The following is a 23,894-nucleotide window of genomic DNA, read 5'->3' as shown; positions in this document are numbered from 1 at the left end:
AGGTCTGCTGCAGTTCCAGACTGAACCTGTCACTCAGGCAATGATCAAACCAGCTATGGAGGTCGCCCGCATTACTGTGCAAGAAGAGGTTGGTGAGGTCAGACTGCCAGTGGCCAGAGCGCAAGGGCTTCTGGGAAGAGTGCTTTTGGCTTACCACACAGTCCCAATTACAGCTATTCACCCAAAGGACTATCAGGTATCTGCATGGGTTTCCTTTGGGTACTCCGGGTTCCTCCCCCGCTCCAAAGGCATGCATGTTAAGTTGATTGGCATCACTAAATTGGACCCCATGCGTGCTCTGCAATGGTTGGTCCAGGGCCGGATCCCACCAAGCACCCTGTGCTAATAGAATAGGCTCCAGCCTTCCATAACCCTAAATTGGATTAAATGGTTTAGAAGATGAATAAATGGTAATTTATATTACTGTAGCAGTTTAAATTACTTTTAGAGATGTGTTTTGTTAAATTTTATTAGCTCTAAGAGCCTTTCTTAAAATCATAATTTCCCCTCTCTTGGGCAGGGCACAGAGGGAATTCTTGACTTTCTGCCAGGCGAGAGACTTAAATACATCAACGTGACTATTATAGACAACTCTGTGCCAGAGCTAGACAAAGTCTTTAGAGTGGAACTCTACAACCCTGAGGGGGGAGGTAAGACACATTAAGATTTAAGGTGCATTTACCTCCTGTTCTGCTCACTATGGTAATGAACAGAAACCTCAGTTTGTTATATTTTCCATAAACATCATGATTATGGAATCTGATTAGTTGCTAGATTTTTTTATTATCAGGTGATTTCCTATAGCTTGCCTTTTGCTTGGGATTCATCTGTGTCTCTGCTCTATTGCACTGTATGATCCTTGCCATTTCCTTCCAAATTCCTCACGTTGTCCTTATCATTTTGACATGCCCTGCATAGTTATATGCATTGCATGCATGTGGTCTTGACACAGTCATGGAAAATTGCACCTTTGTTTTCCATATAACCCTTTTACATCCTGTGTGATTCCGGTGTGTGCCTGTCCTGTCTGCTTGCTGTGTGGTGCCTAAGTGGATCTGTTCTTTGGGAGCGATGGCAGTGGAAGTGGCGAGGGTGACACCGACTTTTTTCTTCCGCCTTTTCACTATCACCACGGTAAGGTCCCTGACCTTGTCTGATCCTCCTCCAAAATCCAGTCTGTTCCATTTCAGAGAAATTAATCCATTCAGCAGTTCCTGGATGCAGGGATTTTTATAGTCTCTAGTGCTAATTTTTATAGTGACCCACGGTGGTCTTTGTATCGTTTCAAGAATTGTGAGCAAACTTTTTTTTTTGCACATTGAAAGGCATAAGAAGAAGTTCTTCTGCAGCCTGGGTTTTGCTTGAATAACATGAGAAGGGAAGGAGAAGAGTAATCTTTCTGAAATGGAATTAGGCCTGCGGTATATCTCAAGACCTTTCTTGCCTGCCTTCTTAGACATCCAGAAAACTTTGACAGTCACTGAGTGGGAAAGAGAGAAGTGAACTCAGTCCAAGTCTGGAATACAATGAGTGCTGTTTCCTTTTGGGTATTCAGAAGTGAACACAGCCTTGCTTACTTTGTTCTCAGCTCATTAAAGCAATGGCTTCTGTGTGCACTGAAATCAACGGTGTGTCTGCTTTTCACCCTTCTCCCAAGTGTCTGCTGTTTGGGTCTCCAAGCCAGCACTGGCACAAACTAAGAACCACTTAGTAGCCTTTGGCTCGTGTAGTTTTGGCTAAAACTCAGTTACAGCTAATGCTAATTCACTGCTTAGTGCACACTTGTTTTCTTTTGCTTGATTTTCTGGGCAGTATAGACTGCCTCCTAAATCAAAGATCCTAGTTGGTAAGTTGTGGATTAAGAGCTGTTAAAGTCTGGAGCCCTTGTCCACTTCAATGCCCAAATAAAATATCCTTGTTTTTTGGGGTTGGGGGTTTAGTGGCCTCCTACAACTCAAAGACTGTCTGCAATGGTATTTACATTGCACCAAAGCCAATGAACACTCAGAGGAGAAATGTGGGAAAAGCAAATAGCTATTATATTGAGAAGGATAGCAGCAGTGGTGAGTGGTGTATTCAAAGTTTCAGCAGGTTCACTATTCCCATAGGGCTCTAATTAAAAACATGTGTAGAGTGTACCATGTTTTTTTGAAGTGGCGTGGAGAAGGCAGTTTTGGGATTGATTTACCAAAACCTGTATATGAAAACGTATTACTGCATCCAATATGAACAATCACAGCATCATTGACAATTTTTTACTAAACAAGTTAACATATTTGACATATACAACTTAGTTTTCTGTGGTTCTTTGAGGCTGTATTCATTATGATGTATGTCCTTAGTATCATCCATATAAATTGCATATTTTCCATATTACCATGAATTATGTCCTGGGGGAAGCGGGGAGCTCTGGTTTGACATGTATTGCTAAATTGCAGTTAGTCATCCTTGTGCTGTGACTTCAGAGCTTTAAACATTATAAACCGAACTCACTTTTCTGTAAAACTGCACCTCTGGAATAATATTGTTTGCTTTATTGAAGCCAACTTGGGAATTGCATCTCACATCACTGTGACCATTGCCGCATCTGATGATGCTCATGGGGTCTTCCAGTTCAGCACTGAATCTCTCTCAGTAAATGGGACAGAGCCAGAAGAAGGTCGGAATACTGTGTTGTTACAGGTCAGGTCTCTATATGCTCATATAGTCATTTAACAATGTAGCAAAATATCTAATTATATATAATATAAGTCTGCAATTAGCACACATCTTGATGGTGTCTACAGAGGAGGTGTTACAGTTGAGATGGAGATGCTTTATTTTTCACTCAGGTTATTCGTATGTTTGGAGCTCTGTCCAATGTCACTGTATACTGGGAGGCAGAAGCAGCCTCAGAAGGGGAGCTTATCTACAGATCTGGCAACTTAACCTTCGGTGTAGGCCAGACCATCGGGACCATCTACCTTCTAATCTCCCAGGATGATGTACCTGAACTGGATAAAAGCTTCAAAATCCTTCTATCTAATGTCTCTCATGGGCGTCTTGGGAACTTGACTATAGCCACCCTTACTGTGCTGGCTAGTGATGACCCCTATGGACTGTTTGAGTTCTCAGAAAGCAGCAGGCCATTTCGTGTTGTAGAAGCAGACACTCTTGTCACATTGACAATATGGAGGCAGAAAGGGTTGATGGGAAGGGTGAGAGTGGCATACCGGACACTGAGGGATACTGATCTGGAGCCCTACAGCACACCAGGTGTGGGCATGGCAAGCGCTGGGAATGACTTTGTGCCTATTTCGGAGTCAGTCACATTCTCAGCCAATCAGAGTGAAGCGAACATAACTATCAGGATTATGGATGACAAGGACCCAGAGAGGGCAGAGTCTGCATATGTGGAGCTCAGCAGTGTTACTTTGCTCCAGGGTGCACAAACAAGACCAGGTGAGGCTTGTCTGCAGGGATCTCATTTTAATGATCTACATGCACTGTTAAGCATTGGCTGTTATATATTTTTATATTTTTCACATAAACCACAGAAAATGTTACACATAAATGCTTTGTTGGTTTCTGCAGTGGCTTTGTCCCCTCAACTTGGCCTGAGAAATGTTTCAGTGGCTCAGATCATTATAGAGGCCAGTGACAATGCCTTTGGGGTGTTGCAGCTCTCTTCCTCAGCAGTGAGTGTGCCTGAGTTCTATGTTGGGCCAATCATCAATGTAACACGCACCGGAGGGATTTTTGCTGACGTCTCCGTCAAGTTCAGGGCAGTACCAATGACTGCGCGGGTTGGTACGTAGGAGCAAAGACCGCACGTCTGCACAGACATTTTTATCTGGATCCCACAGCACCTGTTTTGTCAGATAGTGGCACCATTTGGCACCACAGTGGCACTCTGCTCTTTCCAAAAAAGTAGGATAACACCGTTAATTATATATTTTATTTCGCTCTTAGTTGAAATTCAGAAAAATGGTCGGAAGAAGGATGTTAAGCCCCCCCCCCCCCCATTTCTTACTTTTTTTTTTATTTTGTCATATCCCTGCCCCATCCTTTTTGGCTTATTATTATTATTATTTAGGACTAGCTTGGCCTATTAATGTAATACTTTATTAATATTCAATATGCTCAGTATTGAACAGCGAGCATTTGCTGTGTGTGTAGGTGAGGACTACAGTGTGGCCTCATCTGATGTGGTTCTCCTGGAGGGAGAGAGCAGTAAGCCTGTCCCTATCCTTATTATCAATGACATGGTGCCTGAACTGGAGGAAACCTTCCGCATCGAACTTCTTAACCAGACCACAGGGGGAGCTTTCCTGGGCGAGCTCACTCGGGCAATCATCACGATCTTGCCTTCAGATGACCCTTACGGATCCTTTGGTTAGTTAAATTATTAGCAAAGCTGAGTTGGTGTCATTTAGGTTCTTTCTTTCAAACATTCAATTTGCATCTTGGCCTGACCTGTGTTGCTCAGTTTTCCAGGCGGCATCCATGACTGTTGAAGAGCCAAGGATGAATGCTTTTGAAGTCTCTTTGTCCATTGTGAGGAATGCTGGGTCTAAAGGTTATTTGGCTATCCAATGGCAGGCCACTGTTAATGGAAGACCGGCAACTGGTGACCTTCGACCAGTGTCTGGTGAGGTTAACTTTGCTCCAGGTGAAACCATGAAGATGCTAAAAATAGAGGTTTTGGCTGATGATGAGCCAGAAATTGAAGAGGTAAGGATTACCATTGTTGTATTTGGTTTGTTTAACATGGAATTAAGGTTGACCATGGCATTAACATTTTAGTTATCTATATGTTTTAGATCATTAGGGTAGAGCTTATTGGTGCCACAAATGGTGGAAGCATTGGTACTGAAAATGTGGTGAACATCACTGTCCCTGCCAATGATAATCCCTATGGAACAGTGTACTTTGAGCAAAAAGTCTATCGGGTTCAGGAACCTCTGGAAGGAGTGTACACTGCCAACATTACTGTCCAAAGAAGGTTGGCTATAATTTCACACCTATATTTACGATGCCGAATTCATAATACAAAATACTTTTATTTGTTGTTCTTGTTTTTTTTTCCAGAGGAGGTAATTTTGGACTTCTAGAGATCCTATATAGCACCTTTGAGATTGACGTTGTAAGTAATGCTCAGAAAGATGGCCATAACCTCCTTATCTACTATGATTCACCTTTCACTGGAGAACTCTCTAGTGCCATTAGAAGGCCTATCAACATCACCTCAACCAGGGACCCTCTGAACTTCTGCGCAGCTTTCTGCCTTCGAGAACGTGCCTGCCAAGCCTTTTCTTTCACAAACGCCTCCACTGCAGTGTGCTACTGGGAACCCTCTAGCACTGGCCAGCTTTCTGCTTCCACCCAGACACGCACCTATACCAAGAACAGCACTGTTGCTGCTTTTCTCTTCAGCTCACAGGCTGTTGCCGGGAGTGACTATATCACTATGACTGGGCAGACAGCCACCATGCTAGATGGGTCAAGTGTTGCCAATCTCACTGTGCCAATTCTGGCGGACTCTTTAGCAGAGGTGAATGAGAGTTTCACAATACAAATTTTGAAGGTCACCCTCATTAACATGACTGTGGCTGAACAACACCTGCCCACCATTGGGCAGCCAGATATAACCACAGTGACCATAGGGATGAACGGTGATGCGTTTGGAGTTTTTATCCTCTACAGCATTAGCCCTAATGCTACCAAGAACAGATTGTACATGGAGGTAAGAGAGGAGCCTCTTATTAGAGTGCTGCTGGTCATTGAAAGGACCGGAGGCAGTCTAGGCCAGGTTACAGTGGAATGGATGTATGTCGGTGGCAGTGCGAAGCCCAGTGCTGACTTTAATGGTACAACAGGGGAGACTCTCCTCTTTGCAGAAGGTAGGTCTAAAAATCGGTGTCTAAATCTGCAACAGGTATTCTGTTTCTCAATGCCATCAAACACTACATGCAGCTTTCCATCTTTAAGAATTTTTATGTTTTGAGCCTTAGCTTTTGCAAATCAATCCATCTTCTGTGTTTCATTCGTGCAAAGGTGATGTAAGGAAGACTATTGAGTTCTTCATCATAGATGACATTGAACCAGAGGGCAATGAGACCATACAGATCGGACTGGTGAGGACTGAGGGCGGTAGCCGTATCCTTCCCAGTTCAGATACCGTCACCATCCTCATACTGGCCAATGACCATGCAGCTGGTGTGGTGGGCTTCCACCCAGATTCACGATCAGTCATCGTTAGAGAGGGTGGGTGCCCTTATGCTACTTGTGATGGACATCTTTGCAAAGACCTGTGATGAGTTAACATTGAAATAACATTGATATGAAATTTTAATTTCATATATAACTGCTTCTACTATTTGCTTTACAACAGTGCATACACTGCCCCCTTGAGTGATGCATTTGGAAGGATTAATAATTAAATTTGTCTATCCTATAGGTATGTGCGTGTAGGCATTTGAAACCCCACTTTGTAATTGAAAGATCAAGTTTCAGTTTAGCATGCCTTAGTTATCAGTGACACACTGTTATGGTGAAACAGGGAGAGGGTCTTGCAACAGCTGGTGCATTGGGAGAATGAGTTGTCACACATGCATGACAAAACACTTTGATGCTTTCTTTCGTGAATCCCATTATTGTTGTGTGCCAGGTGAGACACGACCTTTGTTAGTACAGAGGACTGCTCCAGCAGTAGGGAACATCACAGTGGAATGGAGAATCCAAGGTCCTCAGTCACCCCTTACGTTTGCTGATACCTCTGGAATTCTCTTCTTTACTGAGGTAAAGAAACATAACATAAGATGTGGGAAGATGCCAGGCGTTAAAAAGGCCACATTGGTTTGAGCAGAAGTATCGTAATTTCTTTGTTAATTGTGTTCTGTTATGTGCTGTATATGGTCTATAGGGGATGCTGAATAGCACTATAGTACTACGGCTACTGGATGATAGCACTCCTGAGGAAAGAGAGGAGTACAGACTCATCCTGTCTAATATTCAAACTAAGGGTAGGCTGCTAATGCTATTTTTGAAACATTGTTGCCACAGAGCATAAAGAGCAAACAAATTCTTTGCAGTATTTTATGCAGTAAAACGGGATAAAATGTTTGAACAGAATTATTTCATTTATTCTTTGCATTTTTGGTATTAAATCAAAGACACAAAGTGTGAAAACACTATCCGTATAGCTGACACATTGTTTGTGTTTTGAATTTGGTTTCGGGCGTTGGCAGTCTCACAGTTATTATGGTTTTAAACATGTTTCCCAGCTAAGTAACAATTTGCTTTATGCTAAGGTTGAATAGTAATAATTTAGGATTGCCAATAGGCAACAATGCCTAGTTGTATGTTTATGTTTATGTTGTTGTATGTTTAGGCCCAACAACCCATCATGGTGAAAAGCTGTAATTAGTACAGATGATTAACTCTTGTCTGTGTCCCGCAGGTGTAACAGTCACAGGTATTGCTGCTCTGGACATTCAAGCTCGTGAGGCGGTGGTCACCGTGGAGGCCAGTGACGAACCATTTGGGATGCTGAGCATTGCCCCCTCCTCTCTACGAATATCCATTGAGGAGAAGGACACCACCCTCAGGATCTATGTCAGCAGAGAGTTTGGGGCCTCAGGTCTGACCCTATGGCTTTATGAACATTTTAGTGTCAGGCATAAAATGTAGATGTAAAAGATGTTAAAATTTTTCTAGTCACAAGATTCCACAGTGTCATTAAAGGAATATGTTACCTAACCATGCTAAGTAACAACTTAAAATGTATAACATTTAAAGAGGGGCACTTATATTTTCTTCATGATTTATACTAACTATCCCCCATTAGATTTTATATATTGTTACCTGTGCAAAGTATTGCTATATTGTGCCCACAGCATGAAAGAGGAGTATTTAAGGTAGGCCAGGAAGACTTGGAGTATCGAGGTTTTGGGGTTAATTTATGATGTAATTCATTCCTCAGGAGCACTGAATATCAGCTATGAAACAGTGAAAGGTTCTCTGCAGGACCTGAGGCAGACTGAGGGGGCACTAGCGGAACCGGACCAGGACTTCAGATATGTCTCTAACTATGTGATCATGCAGGACGGCCAGACCTCAGTGTCAGTCCCCATCACTATTATAGATGTAAGTCTCTCTATCAAAGTTTCGGCTAATTGTGTAAATTGATTTTGGTTGTAGAATGTAGAGTTTGCAATTTTGGTAATTGCCATTTACACGTCACTACCTGTATTAAAATGTCCATCTTTGCCTTTAAACAGGATGACATTCCTGAGCTGCAGGAATTTTTCCTGGTCAACATAACATCAGCAGTTCTGATAACCACACTCTCAACTGTCCCTAAGATAGGTACACTTAATCATATCTTTAAAATGATGATTCTTAAAATTACAGTGTGTTATACAGAAGATTATTTCTCTGTTCTTTTTCTCTGTTCTTTCATCTGTATACCGGTTCTTTCTCTATTGCTCTATTTCTATTTGCTGTCTTCAACTTTCACTAGAGGTGCAGTTTACTTTGAAAGGTAATGGTAGATAGCTGATTCTGTTTGTGCTTGTCTGTAGTAAGACAATTGGTGTAGATGGAAACCTTTGCTGTTGTTAAATAGATTTTTTGCTGGACACGATCCCATATCTCTAAACTGTTACTACGTGTAAAGTGACAAAACCTGTTTATAGCAGATTTTGCCTGTACCTATTATATGATGTATTCAAATCAAATTCAATTTCACACTTAACTGATTGCTAGTGTGAATCGAATGTGTTAACAGATACTCATGGTCTGGTAGCAGAAGTTAGCATTAATGCTAACGATGGTATCCGTGGAATCATCAGCTGGCAAAGCATAGAGTAAGTATCTCTAGCAAAAATTCTGTTTGTATGTGCCACCGAGATGAACCATGATCAAGGGCTATATGGTTTAATTGTTAATTTGCAGTTATGAAGTGAACGAAACAAGTGGAGGGTTAACCCTGGTGGCTTACCGGGATGCTGGGGCATATGGAAATGTCTCTGTCTTCTTCTATGCACAAAATCTGGAGGCTCATTTGGGCCTAGATTTCAATGCTACAGCATCAGTGAGTCATAAATGCTTCTCTTACTGTGTGTACATCACATGAAATAGTCACAACTTGTTTAGAATGTTAACCCCCATTTCACTTCCCTTGCAGACACTCCATTTTGCTAACGGAGAGAGGCATAAGTTTGTAGATGTGGTGATCTTAGATGACTCTGTTCCAGAAGGGAATGAGAAGTTCCAACTCATTCTAACAAACCCATCAGCAGGGCTTGAGCTCGGAAAGAAGACTACTGGTTAGTAATGCCCCAAAAGAAATATAGAAAGCACTTAAAGTTTGTTTTGTGTTAGGATACTAAATGTGCAGCTATTTTACGTGAGACCTTGTGTCCAACCTAGACCAATGAAATTCACTACATTTTCTCATGTGTTCAACAGCAACGGTGACCATCCTGTCCAGTGATGATGGCCATGGTATCATTTCCTTCAACAACAGTGAGCACTTTCTGCTGAGGGAGCCTTCATCAGTGTCAGGTCTGGGCCAGAGTGTGGCCACTCTCTACATTGTGAGAGACCCTCCCCAGGGAATATTTGGGACGGTGACTGTGCAGTTTTCCATTACCGATGCCAATGGCACTCACTCCATGGATGACCTTACACCATCTCAGGGCTTTGTGGTTCTTGAAGATGGGGTCAGATATAAGGTGAGCTGATGAGCTCTTCTTAAGTATTTAAGTATTAGATTTGATGATTTTCAGCCCCCAATGTATTCTTACAGTTAAGGTCTCTGATCAATATGTGATCAGAAGTCAGTATGATTATCTTGCCCTGTGAGTTTTGATGTGCCTTCCTGATATTTGGAAGCCAATGTGCCTTCCTGATATTTTCATTGAATTATGTGCTGTTTTTTGGGTTGTTCTTTGTTTGTTGCTATTGTTTAGACACTAGAGATCTGGGCAGTTCTAGATGCAGAACCTGAAATGAATGAGACCTTCACAGTTACTTTGTTCAACCCAACTGGAGGGGCACGATTGGGAGAGCACCTTAGCGCACTCATCACTGTGCTACAGAACCAGGCCCCACTGGGACTGTTCAGAATATCTCCATCCAGCAACAGGTACACGCACATCATTCAGCAACAAAAACTGTAAAAGAGCTCAGAGTTCTTAACACACACACACACGCACACACATACAAACAAAAACATCTCTTTATGCATCCCTTTATCATATTAGAATGTGATGGTTTTGGCTTTATCTTGTCTCATTGTGTTGTGTTGTGTGTGTGTGTGTGTGTGTTAAGAACTCTGAGCTCTTTTACAGTTGAAGAAAATGTTGGAACAGTGTATTTGACAGTATCTCGCAGTAATGGACTGGATTCTGCAGTCAGCGTGGAATTCGAGACCCAGTCAGGCTCGGCCGTCGGCACAAGTAAGACTAACAGCAACAGTGTCAGCAATACATAAATTTACAATTTTATACTGTGCAGTTTGTATGAAGCTAACTTTTGCATTGATATATCAGAGGGGGATTATCCACACCTGGCTGTGTATCAGCGTGTTAGAGACTCCCTGTCTCTGGGATGGTGTGTTGTGTTCAGTGGAGACTCTGTTCTGGTCTTGAAGCTTGGGAGACTGCCCGGTAGCTTAATCCAGGAACAGGCCATTCTCTACAGTTGGCAGGGGGTTTTCATGCCTATTCAGGTATTGCACTCATCTGCTTGTTAACAACCCATTGTGCGGTAGCTAGTGAAAATACCCTGGAAATAGAACGTTTCGTTGGCACAGTTGCCAAGAACCAGAAGTCGAGTGCTCGTAGCTGTTTTAAAGCAGACACTGTTCTAGTTTTTCAAAACTGATTTTAATAGTTGTAAGGTGATTCGGATTCCAGACAGTCTGTCTCTAATAGCTGTGATGATTTTAATGCTGCAACTTTTGAGTAACCAGGCCCACTCCTCTTTATTTTCTTATTCTTATTTAATCAACAATTCACAGAAAACAAATGTAGATTGTGGTATGAAGAGCCAGTGCAAATGTTTTGAAGAAACTTGAGGAAAGTGCATGCCAGTATCTCTTCTGCTGTTCTAGGCTGTGAATGTCCAGAGGCCCCGCTCTTGTGTGGGTTTTACTGTAAATGGCACCTCCTATGTGGCAGTGTCCCACGGAGACACCACGAACTCGCTTGCTGCCAATGTCAGCCTATTCCGCCTTCAGCCAGACCTTAATCTTACTCTAGTGAGTCCACTAGCGTCGCCATATCCAACAATAGTCCTCATTCCATTTTTACTTTGGAGATGGGAGTCGTTTTCAAGTTAGTATTACATCTCACAGTGGCTTTTTTCACGGGTTCTGTTTCTTTTCCAGGAGCTGACTGTGGCTGTGGGAAGCCATGAGGTTAAACATTTCTCAGTCAAGTCTCAGCAATATCTGATATCCTTGAACCAGGTTAAGAACTCTCTGGCCTCTTATATGTATTCTATTACCAAATGCATCAATACCACATTTATTTTGCACACGGGCAGAACTGACAGAGAGTAATAAACTACATTATTGTTAATATATGCTTCATAATGTATTTTCCAACCATTATTATGAAAACATATTTGTAAAAATGCATTGACATATCATATAAGCAACACCGTTGGCACGCCTTAAAGTTTTACAGCTGAAAGTGTCGCTAAAATACACCACCTCTACCAGTCAGAGAATCCTTCTCCCACTCCATGCAGGTCTTTTTGTGGACCGGAAACGTGCTCTTGCTGCATCACACTCTGGAGCTGCAGGACATCGTCGCTCTCTCCCCCTTCAGCCGTGCCAGCGGCCAGCACCTCGCAGTCTGCAGGAGCAGGGCCTCACCTGCCTGCCTCGTCTACCAGTGGTCTAATGGGAGCTTCCAGAACCCTCAGCCACTGGCCATCAGCTCTGGAGTCAAACAAGTGGAGTCTGTTCCCACAGGAGGAGCTACACTGCTGCTAGTCACCACTGACGGTACTTTTTTTTTTTTCGTTTTAAATGAAGAGGTCAGTCGTTTCCTTGTAATTTACCAGGAAAAAAACTGAACCCAGAGCAAACAAGGTCAGGTGGAGGCTATATTTTGCTGACCAGCTGAACTTTCCATGTTTGTTTTCAGCAGGTTTCAGTGATGCTATACAAATGAGGTGTACGTGTATGCCATGGATGTGACATACAGTGGTCTTAGATAATGCCAGACATGAAGGCACCAGTGAAGATTTATATTTAGGCTACACAGAACTTTAGTGAGGCACCAAAACATGAACCCATGGACCATAAGTGTAGTAAATGGCTGTTACCCAGCCTGGTCTGTTTCTAAGACCACAACCAATCTGGAGGTGTATAATTTTACCCTGGGTAGGAGTGTCAGCGAAGCCTTGGACTGATCCACACCACCACTTGTGTGGCAAATGGTGTGCGTGTGAGTGTGCGTGTGAGCGTGCTTGAGTGTGTGCGTGTGTGTGTGTCTGTGTGCATGCATGCGTGTGTATGTGGGGCATGAAATAGAGCTATTACCGTTGGCACGTGTTGTTTCCTACATGTTTCCGTTGTTTGCCAAAGGCCTGACTCCTGTGTGTGAGGTGTTTTTATGGGGTTCTCAGCAAGCCTTCTTCCAGCAAGCCCAGTCCATTCCATCCCCAGGCCTGTCTTCAGTCCATCCCTTCACTCCTTCCTCTGGCATACGTATGTTAATGCACTCAATCACTTTTGCATTGTCAGCGGTCACAACAAATATGCAAAGAACCCGAATCAGTCGTATCTCGACGTTTACTGGAATATCTGTTTGCATTTGGATTGTAGTAGAAATTACAGCAGAAAATGGTATTTTTAAAGTGTAGTTATTGGCTTTTGAGTGCCAGTGTCACTGGACGTGATCCCTTGGAGTGAGCAGTGTTGAATAGCTTAGCAGCATGCTAACAGTGTCTCCTTTTCCCAGCGCACCTCTTGCTCGCTGGGACGAATGACTCGGCTCTATATTCATGGAAGGCTGATCTGAACCAGTTCATTCCAGTCTTGAGGTCCTTCGCAGCACAGAGGTTTCTCTACATCCCCACACCTTCCCTTAATGCAACGAAGAATCTGATCATAGCCATGGAGGGATCAGAATCTGTCATTTATGAGCTGACCTCGATGTCGGACCACTCTGACTTCATCCCTCGGTAGAGTACATGGAGTCAGAAATAACTGTTTTGTTGAACCGTGAGATTTAATACCTTATCAAAAATAGAATGACTTTTTTACTTAATGAGACATCATTGTGCCTCTTCCAGTGCTAAGTATAAGTATAGTACATTTTGTTTTTCTTTTTTTTCTTTTTTTTTCCCTTTTAGTTATGGTGAGCTGTTTTTCCAGCCAGGGGTTAGTGAGTTTGAGATTGCTGTGAATATAATCAATGATGATACCCCAGAAGTGGAAGAACAATTTCTCCTGAACCTCAAGAACCCAACGGGAGGGGCAGAGATTGGCTTCCGTGGTCAAGTCACCCTGGTCATTCTGGCTAACGATGATGCCTACGGTATTATCGGTTTTGCACAGGTATCGAAGTCCGAGATCAGATGCCTGCTGATCAAGCATTTTAATGTTAGCCTCTTTATGATGACATACAGCTATTTTAACATGATATACTAAATTGTCTATACTAAATTCTAACGTTAGTATAGAAAATGACCTAAGGAGATTATATAGGTCTTGTATGTACAGTAAGAAATATGTATTAGGTTTAATTAAGTCAAAAGTATGCTTTATTTATGGATATCTACAGGCTGTGATTATTGTGTGTTTAGTTCCCATTTTACTGCTTGCATGTTAAGCTCAGAGATGTATGCAATTCAAACCTCCTCAAGCACTGTTAAACTGCTCACCCCACCTGTGTTTGTGCCCAGAACTCTTTGTCTCGGGAGGTTGATGAGCTGGAAAGAGATAACCTAATTTCTCTGAGTTTGGAGAGGAGAAGGGGGACATTCGGGAGGCTGACTGTATACTGGACAGCCAATGGGAGTGTGGAAGACATCTTCCCCACATCAGGAGTGGTGAGAGTTTAGATTACAGAGATTGAAACAGTTATAATGTATGCCTTTTTTTTGTTGTTGTTATAAAGGTAATAAGTTATCCTGTATTAATGACAATATATCTTGAATTTTTCACTGAGAATTACAATCATGCACGGGACGATTCTCATTCACTCCTGTAATAGTCAAGACATTTCAGTTCAATTTTATACTATGGTACTCCTCTCAGCTGCCATTGTTATTTCTGCTTCTGAGTATGAATGGGACCTTTTCCATACTAATTGTAAATGTGATCTCCTGTCAACTCAGAAACTCGTGCCAGTGCAGATGCCAGTTCATTTTCCCCTCCTTTTCACTCCCCAGGTGACATTCTCAGAGAGTCAGGCTTTGGCTCCAATCTCACTGAGTGTGTTGGCCGACGGTGTTCCTGAACTGGCAGAGAGAGTGACCATCGTCCTAACAGATGTCACAACAGTCGGGGTCATCGACCCGTCCAGGAGGGCAAAGATTGACCCACTGCGTGCCAAGGCCGAGATTGCCATTAAGGCTAATGGCTCTCCTTATGGAGTGATTGGATGGCACCTGGACTCTCAGTCCTTCAGCACGCCCGAACCTCAAAGTAATTAATCTCTTTGTGGAGACTGAGCAGTAAAACAAACCAATACAATGAAAGACGTCTATATGACACATGTAATCAGTCTGCATTACTGAGGTGTACCGCTGCAAGTTGAAATATTCATTTTTCTGCAGCCTCTAGGAATTGCTTGCCAAGAAATATGCAAATAGCTTGCATAGATCTTGGAATGTATGGCCCTAAGAGGCCTCCAGCTTGAATGGAGCATTGTGATTGGCCAGAATCCTTTCCTATGCATAACTACCCCATTTATCATGGTTTGATATTGTTTACACTTTCTGAGAGTTCCAAAATTCAGCTTTCTCTTTTTCCCATCAACTTTTAGAAAGCCCAGGCAACATTACACTGAGCATAGTGAGAGATCAGGGAGCATCTGGGAATGTAGTGGTCCACTATACAACCAGACCTGCACTCACCTTGCCACCTGTCAATCAAGCCACCGATGGCCAGGACTACATAGCCAAACAGGCTACCGTCACTATGACGGAGAATGCTACTGTTGTCCTGGTAACCATTACCATCTTACCAGTAAGTATTCTATGGTGTCTTATAGAAAAGCTCCTGACTAAGGTATACTTCAATTAGGTGCTGTATAAATCTTCACAGTTTTTGTGCTAAATTGATTGTAGTGTAATACGAAGAGCTGTATTGATTTCTGAAACACCTTCATGTTTCTTGGCCTTCATCTTGAAGGATTACCCAGAAATAGCAGTTTGTAATAGAAGCAGTGGTGACTATTCTATTGCATTCTAGCAGTTTGAGACCATGTTTGTTGTTGTTGTTATTATTGTACAGTTATAGTACACATCCGAGACCTTCACCGCTCCATCCTTCACGTCACAGTTAATCTCAGGCTACCTGAGGGTGACTAAGCAAAGCAGAACCAGTAACTGAAGCTATGTTTCAGTTGTTAAGCAGATGACCTGGCCGTCTTCCCACATGCTGCCTACATCGAAGGCCAACACTGTGACCAATGAAAGCCTGACTATTTCAGCTTTGTAAATTTTCTCTTCAAATAGCTCATGCTCCTGCAAATTGAAGCAGTCTCTTTGTTTTTCCCTCAGTAGCCTCACACTAAGTTTTGTTTGGGCTCAGAATACCCAGTTATGTCTCAAAAAGCTGGCACACATCAGTGTGTTCTGGGGAGGAACTGCATAACTCACAATTCAGCTTTGTTTTAACACTAGCCTCTTTATGATACCGAGCGCATTTAGGGTGATCATTAGCTTGACTTGGGTTTGGATCAGGTTCACCGTTACATGTTTTGTGCCTATGTGTCCATGAAGGATGACATTCCAGAACTGGCTGAGACATTTCTAGTGAATATCAGTTCTGTGGAGTTGCTGGGAGGACATGCTGAGGTGGGCCAACCAAGCATCAGGAGGGCTGATATGGAGATCGCTGAGGTTACCATTCAAGAAAACGATGACATCAGAGGAGTCCTTCAGCTCAATGTCTCCAAGGTGAGGCTCATGAATCATTATGTAACCTATGCTCGCATGTACCCCAAACAAAATCAAACCAATGGGTCCAACATTATGTTGTTTCCTGTGTATAATGAGACATGCATGTTTTTCAGGATACATCTGGAGCAGTGGTGGCCTATGAGGTCCCACCACCTAATAATGTGCTGTATCTACCAGTGGTGAGGTTGGCTGGTCAGACTGGTAGAATAGTGCTCTACTGGGAAACTCAGCCCATCAACGCCACCGCAGGGGACTACTTTCCATCTTCAGGAAACCTGACATTTCAAGATGGACAGGTAAAGATTTGAATCTACAACTTTACACATTTGCACATTCAAGCAATGTGAAATGCTGAAGTATATACTAGGTGTTTCAGTTGTAGCTAAATGCAATAGGAAACTATGCACTATTATTCCATTTCTTTTGTTTTTTGTAGGGAAGTGCTATGATTGAGATTACCATTACTGATGACACTATTGTGGAGCTCCCAGAAAGATTTCTAGTAAAACTCACCCGTGTGATTGGAGGAGCCAGACTAGGAACTGACACTTCTGCTATGATCAACATCCCTGCCAATGACTCGCCTTTGGGTCATGTTGGATTCCAAGACCTAACTGTAAATATGAAATAAGGATAGTAAGATATAACGCCCCTGTCAAGAGCCTCCATCCCTACATTATCAGATCATTAATACGATGCTCTTGTTCTCCAGATTACTGTCTCGGAGCCACAGTTTGCTGGTGACCCAGCATCCATGGTGAATCTAACAGTTGTGCGAAGTGCAGGGGCAGAGGGGACTCTCTATCTGCTCTGGCTTCTTGAAGAGAAGGGGAGAGATGACCTACAGCCTCATAATGGAACACTCATCTTTAATGGGGTAATGCAGAGGACCCACAGGTGCAGGATGCAGGATAACATGAGTAATGTCACCCTGTGCTGAAACTGCCTGTATAGTGGCTCAGATTTCATATAAATCAACAGAACTGAGAGCTGAAGCTGTAGTTCTGATTCACATCACCATCTTCTGTTCAGACGGAGTCTAGGAAATCTCTGGTGATCCAGGCAATGAATGATGCTGTCCTGGAGGGTGAGGAGAGGTTCATGGTTCAGCTTCTCTCTGCCGGAAATGAGGCCATCATTGACCCCATGAGAAGTAAATCATTCCATTAGCAACGATCTTCGGATTCGCATGTATCTATTAGCATGTATTAAATTCTTTATTCTGTCTCACCTTCAGATATGTTTTGGTCATGTTTTCTCTCTTCCAGATGTGGCCACAGTGGTGATTAGGGCTGACCACGGTGCCCTGGGAGCAGTTGGCATAGGTGATTCCTCCAGGAATGTCCTCATTGGTGAACCTCAGGGCACTTATAATGGCACAGCTCTGGTCAGGTACAAACTCACATAACAGAATCCCAAATCATGTTGATCATGATGTGTTTTAAGAAATCATGGTCACGTGTGTGATCTGCTGCAGTCTTGACCGGGGGCCAGGCGTTTTTGGCGAGATTGAGATATACTGGAACATCACTCCGGCCATAGCCTCTGAGTTTGTGGAGATCTCAGGGAGGGTTATCATGAGAGATCGCCAGTCTGGAGCCACCATTCAGCTGAAGGTAAGATTTGATTTCAGGCATGTTTAGTGTCATGCTACATGAGTCAACATAGGTAGCTGTCTAATAGTGTCCATTTCTGTAATACTGCTTGAGTACAAACATGCTTAGTCTAGCAAAAATGCTAATGCCTGATATTAGCTTATGCTGTATCTTTTTGGAATTGCTCTGGAATTGTACAAAGTTTTAAAAGTGCTTATAAAAAGAAGGATCACTACTATAATGAGCAGGAACAGGTCACTTGTTATTGTAAATGTATTTGTAAAATCCTCGGTTCGACACTGATGCCTCACGTTTCTGTACTTTATAATACTCTCTTCATATTGCATGTTTCTCACTTAACATTCGTTATCGTCTTTCCTTTCACAGGCTCTTGATGATGACATCCCAGAGGAGCGCCGTGTATATGAGCTGAGCCTCACCTCTCTGATGCCTGCCTTGGAGATAAGTCCCAGCAGACAGCGCGCCACTATCACCATGGCGGCCAGTGACCTCCCCTACGGCCTCTTCTCTTTCCCTCAGGCCTCCCTGACCACCAAGGAGGAGGACCGCACAGTGAGAGACCCCCCCCCCCCCCACCCTTTTTTTTTTCTAAAGATCCTCTAACTGTTTGCACATAGACTGGTACCTCCTGGAAAAACATTTGGAGATGTTTTGCATTAGTGGTTATAGCCTAGCGACCACTTTGATGGTTTTGTCTGCTCCTATAGAATTCTGTGTAGGGTCTGCCTTTGGGTCTGGGTTTTATTACCTACGATGTTTTCTTATTTACTGCCAAAGACTTTGTTACATTGCGTCACAATAGGAGTGGGATCGTAGTAAAAGCCCCAAAGTGTTAGCGCACTATGTATGTTTCTGCAAAAAGAGAATCCTTAAGCAAATTGACATTTGTCCTGGAGTTACTCCTGTACAGAGCTTTATAGGAGACGATCATTTCAAAGAGACAAAGACATCTTAGCTATAGAACTCCCTCTCTTTATACCTTCTAGACAATGAACACATCAGATGGCAGTAACCATTTCACTGGTCAAGTCCAGGATGTTAAGGACGGAACTGCCTCTAGGTGGTGCAGGTTCCAAAGAGGAAAGAAGATTTCCTCTTTAGGAATAATAAAGGGAAGAAAGGAAAGGGAAGGGAAAGGGGTTCCTGACATTTTTGTGTTTCCGCAGGTGAATGTGACGGTGGTGCGCTCCATGGGTCTGCTGGGCAGCGTGTGGGTGAGCTACCACACGGAGGGCAGCAGTGCTCTGAGCAGCCTGGACTTCGAGCAGTCCGCAGGCAGGCTGCTGTTCAGCCCAGACCAAGCCTCCAGGGTCATCCCTCTGAAGATCCTGGATGACTCCCTCCCGGAGGGACCTGAGGAGTTCCACATCAACATCAGCCAGGTTCAGCTGCTCAACGACAGGTAGAGTTCCAAGAGCCTTGGCAAAACTGCACAAGATGGCTTCAATGTAGTGAGGAAGAAAGAGTCGAAAAAAACCCTGGAGGTAAAAGACTAAAAGCAAAAGTTAAATCATTGGGAATAGCTGTGAGGAAAAGAAAAAGAAGACAAATTTGTACTAAAACTTTTGCTTTGGGAGATCATGTGGTTGTTCAAAAGGTTGTTCTCTTGTGTGCGATTATTACTTCCTGCTTTCCTGCTCTCTTCAGTATGCTGGACTTCACTTTACGGGAACACGGCCTGCAGGTAGACCAGCCTCCAGCCATTGGCAGCTTCTCCTCCATCACTGTGGTCATCCAGAAAAATGACAATGCAGAGGGCGTCCTAGAAATTGACCCATCTTACATAAACATTACGGGTACCCCATTTTTTCCCCCACTTGCTTACAGACAGCAGCCTGTTTGGTTTATATGGCTCTTCTTAGATTACTGAAAGTATAATCCTCTTGATGTGTCTGGTCTCAGTTGCGGAGGACGTGGGCACTCTGTTTGTCCCTGTGCTGAGGAGAGTGGGCACGTATGGGCAGATCACTACTGAGTTCATCTCCAAGGGCTTGACTGCCCAGCCTGGCTCTGACTACATTCTTCCTAACGGCAGCTTAACCTTCAGACATGGCCAGAACATCAGTTACATCAACATCTCCATAGTGGATGATCTAGACAGGTGGGTGGGTGTGGTTTTGAAGCTTCACAGTTAGGAAACATATTGTTGGAATGGTTAAGCTATTAGAAATGCAGTTAATTTATTGCGTGACTAAATGTCAACTCTCTTGGCTAAATTAATCAAGTGCTTGGCTTTCAACACTATGTTATTAAATTGCCCTGAACTATTTTATGATATTGATAAATAGTGGCTGATCTCCTAAGATTATAATATAGTATGTAACAATGGGTAATCAACAATGCAAAAAAAAGAAATTTAAGGTAACATCAGATATTGTGGCCTTAAAATGTTTCCAGTGAATATAACGAGATGTTTGAGATCCGGCTCACGACGGCCACAGGTGGTGCCATGCTGGGCGGCCAACTCAGCGCCCAGATCACTATTGCGAAGAGTGACTCGCCCAGCGGAATGGTCCGCTTTGTGAACGAGAGTATGATATCCATCCCGAACCCTGACAGCACCCTGCGACTCCGCCTGCAGCTGGAGCGAGTTGGGGGCCTGGTGGGAGATGCCACGGTGAGCCCCGTCTAGACGATGACCTCATTACATTAGCAGTGCTTAATATTCCACACAATGCTCGTGATATTCCGCATGTGGGGAAACCATTTGGGGGGGGAAAAAACTTGCACTGGATGTTTCCATTGCTTTGTGCATTCAGTAATGTGATAATAGGGGATATGAATCAGAGAGCTGACCGAGATTGGAGGGACGACCTGTCAAGTTAATGAAAGTGAGAGGATGAGTGCAGTGTTAGGGTCTTAGGGAGAGGTACTGACTGATTTAAAGCCTATTGAAAGGCAGTCTTGCCTCGCCAGCCTGTTTTCAATAGAACAAGCTCAGAGACTTTTGAATACCAGCATCACTGCCATTATAATGCACAATAAATGTATTCACCACACTGTCTGTTAAAAAACTCAGAGCTCAGGCTGGGCTTTTCCAAGTTTCTTCAAGTTTCCTAAAATTTTGGTGACATACAAATTTGTACTTGTACATTAAGGTAACTGTAGTTCACCTCACCCTTTCCTGCCCTCTTAGGCGCAGCATCACTCAGTTTCACTAATTTACTAAATGCAACTCCTCCTCATACACCTGTAGGAAATTATCTAGATCTATTGTGTTGAGACTTATTGTGAAGTCTCTTTTGTCTTGCCAAGTTTCTGGGGTCAAAAAATGAATGGAGCTAAAAACAGCTTTACGAATCCTCACCTATGGCTTTAGAACCTTTCAGTTTGTGAATTTAAGTTGTAATGCAAAGCATGCTAACTGAGGAATGTGGTTGTTTCCCCCCAGATAACATGGAACATTCTAGGTCCCAATTCAAATGAGGTATTGCCATCTGTAAACACAGACCTTGGTGAACCCGTGAACGGGTCATTCCATTACAGAGATGGGGAAGGGGGAGAGCGCATCCTTGAGCTGTGGATTCTACCCCATGGAGAGGTGGAGGTGGAGGAAACCTTTGTAGTTAGACTCAGCCTCCTCATGGGGGACATGGACATTGACTCCAGAGCAAGCTCTGTTACGCTCAAGGTTTGCCATTATGTCACTAGATCACCTCAGTTAATGCATATTGCTGAAATTAAAGCATGGTTCCAATAGGCCAATTTCCTTTAAACTTAGAATAAGTCTTTGTTGTTTAAATAGGTATTTTTCTGTTAAAATATTTTCCAAATCGGGTTTCATTTGGGTCGGAGGAGCTATTTCATAAGAGGTAGTACCTAGCAGAGATTTGTCATGATTTACAGTTTTCTTTATTGTAATAGTGTGTGTGTGTGTGTGTGTGTGTGTGTGTGTGTGTGTGTGTGTGTGTGTGTGTGTGTGTGTGTGTGTGTATGTGACAGATTGCGAAGTTTGGTGACCCGAATGGCATCGTGCAGTTCACAGCAGAGGACCTGAGAGAACATGTGTACAGCGAGCCTGCAGCTGGCGAAGGTCCTCTCGACATCACACTCCTCGTCATGCGCAGAGAGGGAGTCATGGGGAACATCACAGTAAGGGGCACACACACACACACACACACACACACACACACACACACACACACAGCAGCAGCACTGCTCCTCCCTTACCTATCACAACATCAATGTCCATAAACGGGACATCTAGAATCTCTGTTCCACCAATAACAGACTTTTAACAGAGCTGTCCCAGCCTTTGAGAAACCCGCACTTCAACACTCCTGATACAGGTCATCTCCTCTTCATCTGGGTCAGAACAGTCAGAGCAAGGAGCTGTCCAGAGAATTGCCACTGAGCAGTTCATGAAATTATATAGATTTAGTATATGGAATGCTTCATAACAGACTTTTTAGGTATTACTTTATCAGAGACATGAGTAGAAGCTACTCAGCTCCAACTCTGTTCCTCAGGTGTACTGGGAGATCTCCAGCGAATCAGAGGTGTCTGGCGACTTTGCCACCCTACAGGGCTCCACAATCATCCTGGCCGGGCAGCAGGTAGCAGAGATAACCCTCGCCCTCCTGCCCGACACTGTGCCTGAGCTGGAGGAGATCTACACCGTGCGGCTGGTCTCGGTGGACGGCGGCGCCAAACTTGATGCCAACAGCAGCAGCACCCGTCTCCGCGTGCATGCCAATGACGAGCCGCACGGGGTGTTTGGTCTGCCCCACGGACACCAGGCGCTGATCGTGAATGCCACCGACCTCAGTAGGCGCCTGGCTCTGAACATTAGCCGGGCAGCAGGGGCGTTTGGGAGCGCCAGCGTTGCATACCGGATCAGTTATCCCACTTCTGGGCAGAGCTTTACGGAGGAGAACTCCACTGGGAACATCCTGGTGAGGGATGGAGAGACATCTGTTAGTGTCACCGTGCCTGTCAGTAAGCAGGTTTGTAGCTGTCTGCCTGTCGTAATGTCTGAGTGTATTTCATTTCATTTAAATGACATGTATGCTTTCTAGTCAACAGTTCCTTGAAATAAACCCACAGCACAATTCTATATCCCTGGCGTAATATTCCAGTGAAACACAATCAGTAAACAAGGAGAATGTCTCTTAGCACTTCAGCAACATCCTTTGATGTTGGTTCTCTTTGCAGGTGTTCTTTGTCACTGGTTTGAACCTCATGGTGGAACTGACCAACGTGACTCTAATTGGACCTGTCCAAGGCTCTCCGCCCCGTGTCCATCTTGAGACGAGGTTTGCCATTGTGTCCGTGCCTGAGGAGGCTGCCAATGCTGAGGTCAGTTTCTTCCTTATATTCGGCAAAATGCACCCAAATAGCCACCAGGGGGCAATATAGTCACACATTTATACCAGAGAGAATAAGATTTATAAAAATTTTGATAGAAGGCACAAAACTTGATAGAAGGGTCAGAAAAGTGTGATTTTGATTGACACATCTGCAATATTCACACTGATTCTAATGTGAAGTTCGTAAGAAGGCATTCTCATAAGGAGGCATTTTTTTTACCTTTTGTCTCAAGAATAAAAAAATTTTGCAGTAATTATGTCAAACCCTCTCTGTCTAGATTGGCTTTGCCTCCTTGGCGCTGCAGGTGACCGACATTGTAAGTGGCCTTTGTACTGCACAAGTGAGCAGGACCGGGCTCTATGGGGACGTGATCGTGCAGTGGAGGGCTGGGTTCCCTCCTGGCCAGACTCCATCAGGTTACCAGCCCGGAGTCGTCTCACCCAGATCAGGTTATTTACCATCATACACACGTGCAGACATATACATTGTATACACAACATGACACAGACAGGTCCATTAGGGGCTCACAAGGTAATGTGACAAAACATTGGATCTGTAAATGAGCTTTGTTTAAAATGACTCCAAGGTGGCTATTTCTGGTAGTTTCCTTTTATTCAGGACTTTCTTCCTTTAATGTCTGTTGGTTGGTTTTGTCTGTAGGCACTGTGACCCTGTCTCATGGAGAGAGGAGTGAGCTTTTTTCTCTCTCGGCCCTGTATAATGTATCTGAGCCGGTTGCATATGCCATTCACCTGAGCGCTTTGGAAACCAGTTCACCAGGCGGAGCCAGACTCCGGTAATAAATACTGGGTAATAAGTGTATTTTAATGAGCT

At 43.6% G+C, this 23,894-nt stretch overlaps 1 protein-coding gene across 1 annotated transcript in view; it reads left to right on the top strand.

Moving 5' to 3' along the window:
• The window catches only part of adgrv1 (adhesion G protein-coupled receptor V1), a 110,284-nt gene that overhangs the window by 31,174 nt on the left and 55,216 nt on the right, over nucleotides 1-23,894 (top strand). The window contains exons 24-73 of the mRNA XM_035529958.1: nucleotides 3-196; nucleotides 521-650; nucleotides 1,051-1,134; nucleotides 2,543-2,682; nucleotides 2,832-3,441; nucleotides 3,574-3,789; nucleotides 4,159-4,374; nucleotides 4,469-4,713; nucleotides 4,803-4,984; nucleotides 5,071-5,882; nucleotides 6,037-6,246; nucleotides 6,650-6,780; nucleotides 6,905-7,004; nucleotides 7,442-7,621; nucleotides 7,964-8,127; nucleotides 8,262-8,349; nucleotides 8,771-8,849; nucleotides 8,938-9,076; nucleotides 9,170-9,311; nucleotides 9,454-9,719; nucleotides 9,957-10,132; nucleotides 10,318-10,445; nucleotides 10,539-10,717; nucleotides 11,102-11,248; nucleotides 11,378-11,458; nucleotides 11,743-12,001; nucleotides 12,587-12,709; nucleotides 12,963-13,185; nucleotides 13,357-13,561; nucleotides 13,909-14,055; nucleotides 14,398-14,653; nucleotides 14,994-15,196; nucleotides 15,955-16,131; nucleotides 16,248-16,430; nucleotides 16,571-16,750; nucleotides 16,847-17,011; nucleotides 17,167-17,287; nucleotides 17,403-17,526; nucleotides 17,612-17,750; nucleotides 18,117-18,302; nucleotides 18,917-19,152; nucleotides 19,398-19,546; nucleotides 19,653-19,851; nucleotides 20,148-20,367; nucleotides 21,142-21,381; nucleotides 21,693-21,842; nucleotides 22,220-22,696; nucleotides 22,905-23,048; nucleotides 23,338-23,509; nucleotides 23,721-23,856. Coding sequence (XP_035385851.1) covers nucleotides 3-196; nucleotides 521-650; nucleotides 1,051-1,134; nucleotides 2,543-2,682; nucleotides 2,832-3,441; nucleotides 3,574-3,789; nucleotides 4,159-4,374; nucleotides 4,469-4,713; nucleotides 4,803-4,984; nucleotides 5,071-5,882; nucleotides 6,037-6,246; nucleotides 6,650-6,780; nucleotides 6,905-7,004; nucleotides 7,442-7,621; nucleotides 7,964-8,127; nucleotides 8,262-8,349; nucleotides 8,771-8,849; nucleotides 8,938-9,076; nucleotides 9,170-9,311; nucleotides 9,454-9,719; nucleotides 9,957-10,132; nucleotides 10,318-10,445; nucleotides 10,539-10,717; nucleotides 11,102-11,248; nucleotides 11,378-11,458; nucleotides 11,743-12,001; nucleotides 12,587-12,709; nucleotides 12,963-13,185; nucleotides 13,357-13,561; nucleotides 13,909-14,055; nucleotides 14,398-14,653; nucleotides 14,994-15,196; nucleotides 15,955-16,131; nucleotides 16,248-16,430; nucleotides 16,571-16,750; nucleotides 16,847-17,011; nucleotides 17,167-17,287; nucleotides 17,403-17,526; nucleotides 17,612-17,750; nucleotides 18,117-18,302; nucleotides 18,917-19,152; nucleotides 19,398-19,546; nucleotides 19,653-19,851; nucleotides 20,148-20,367; nucleotides 21,142-21,381; nucleotides 21,693-21,842; nucleotides 22,220-22,696; nucleotides 22,905-23,048; nucleotides 23,338-23,509; nucleotides 23,721-23,856 — 9,853 coding nt within the window. The remainder of the gene's footprint in view (nucleotides 1-2; nucleotides 197-520; nucleotides 651-1,050; nucleotides 1,135-2,542; nucleotides 2,683-2,831; nucleotides 3,442-3,573; nucleotides 3,790-4,158; nucleotides 4,375-4,468; nucleotides 4,714-4,802; nucleotides 4,985-5,070; nucleotides 5,883-6,036; nucleotides 6,247-6,649; nucleotides 6,781-6,904; nucleotides 7,005-7,441; nucleotides 7,622-7,963; nucleotides 8,128-8,261; nucleotides 8,350-8,770; nucleotides 8,850-8,937; nucleotides 9,077-9,169; nucleotides 9,312-9,453; nucleotides 9,720-9,956; nucleotides 10,133-10,317; nucleotides 10,446-10,538; nucleotides 10,718-11,101; nucleotides 11,249-11,377; nucleotides 11,459-11,742; nucleotides 12,002-12,586; nucleotides 12,710-12,962; nucleotides 13,186-13,356; nucleotides 13,562-13,908; nucleotides 14,056-14,397; nucleotides 14,654-14,993; nucleotides 15,197-15,954; nucleotides 16,132-16,247; nucleotides 16,431-16,570; nucleotides 16,751-16,846; nucleotides 17,012-17,166; nucleotides 17,288-17,402; nucleotides 17,527-17,611; nucleotides 17,751-18,116; nucleotides 18,303-18,916; nucleotides 19,153-19,397; nucleotides 19,547-19,652; nucleotides 19,852-20,147; nucleotides 20,368-21,141; nucleotides 21,382-21,692; nucleotides 21,843-22,219; nucleotides 22,697-22,904; nucleotides 23,049-23,337; nucleotides 23,510-23,720; nucleotides 23,857-23,894) is intronic.

This window comes from Electrophorus electricus, chromosome 9 (assembly GCF_013358815.1).
Source record: "Electrophorus electricus isolate fEleEle1 chromosome 9, fEleEle1.pri, whole genome shotgun sequence".
Taxonomy (NCBI): domain Eukaryota; kingdom Metazoa; phylum Chordata; class Actinopteri; order Gymnotiformes; family Gymnotidae; genus Electrophorus; species Electrophorus electricus.
Note: the sequence above shows the minus strand (reverse complement) of the source record. Positions and strands in the feature narration are given on the sequence as shown.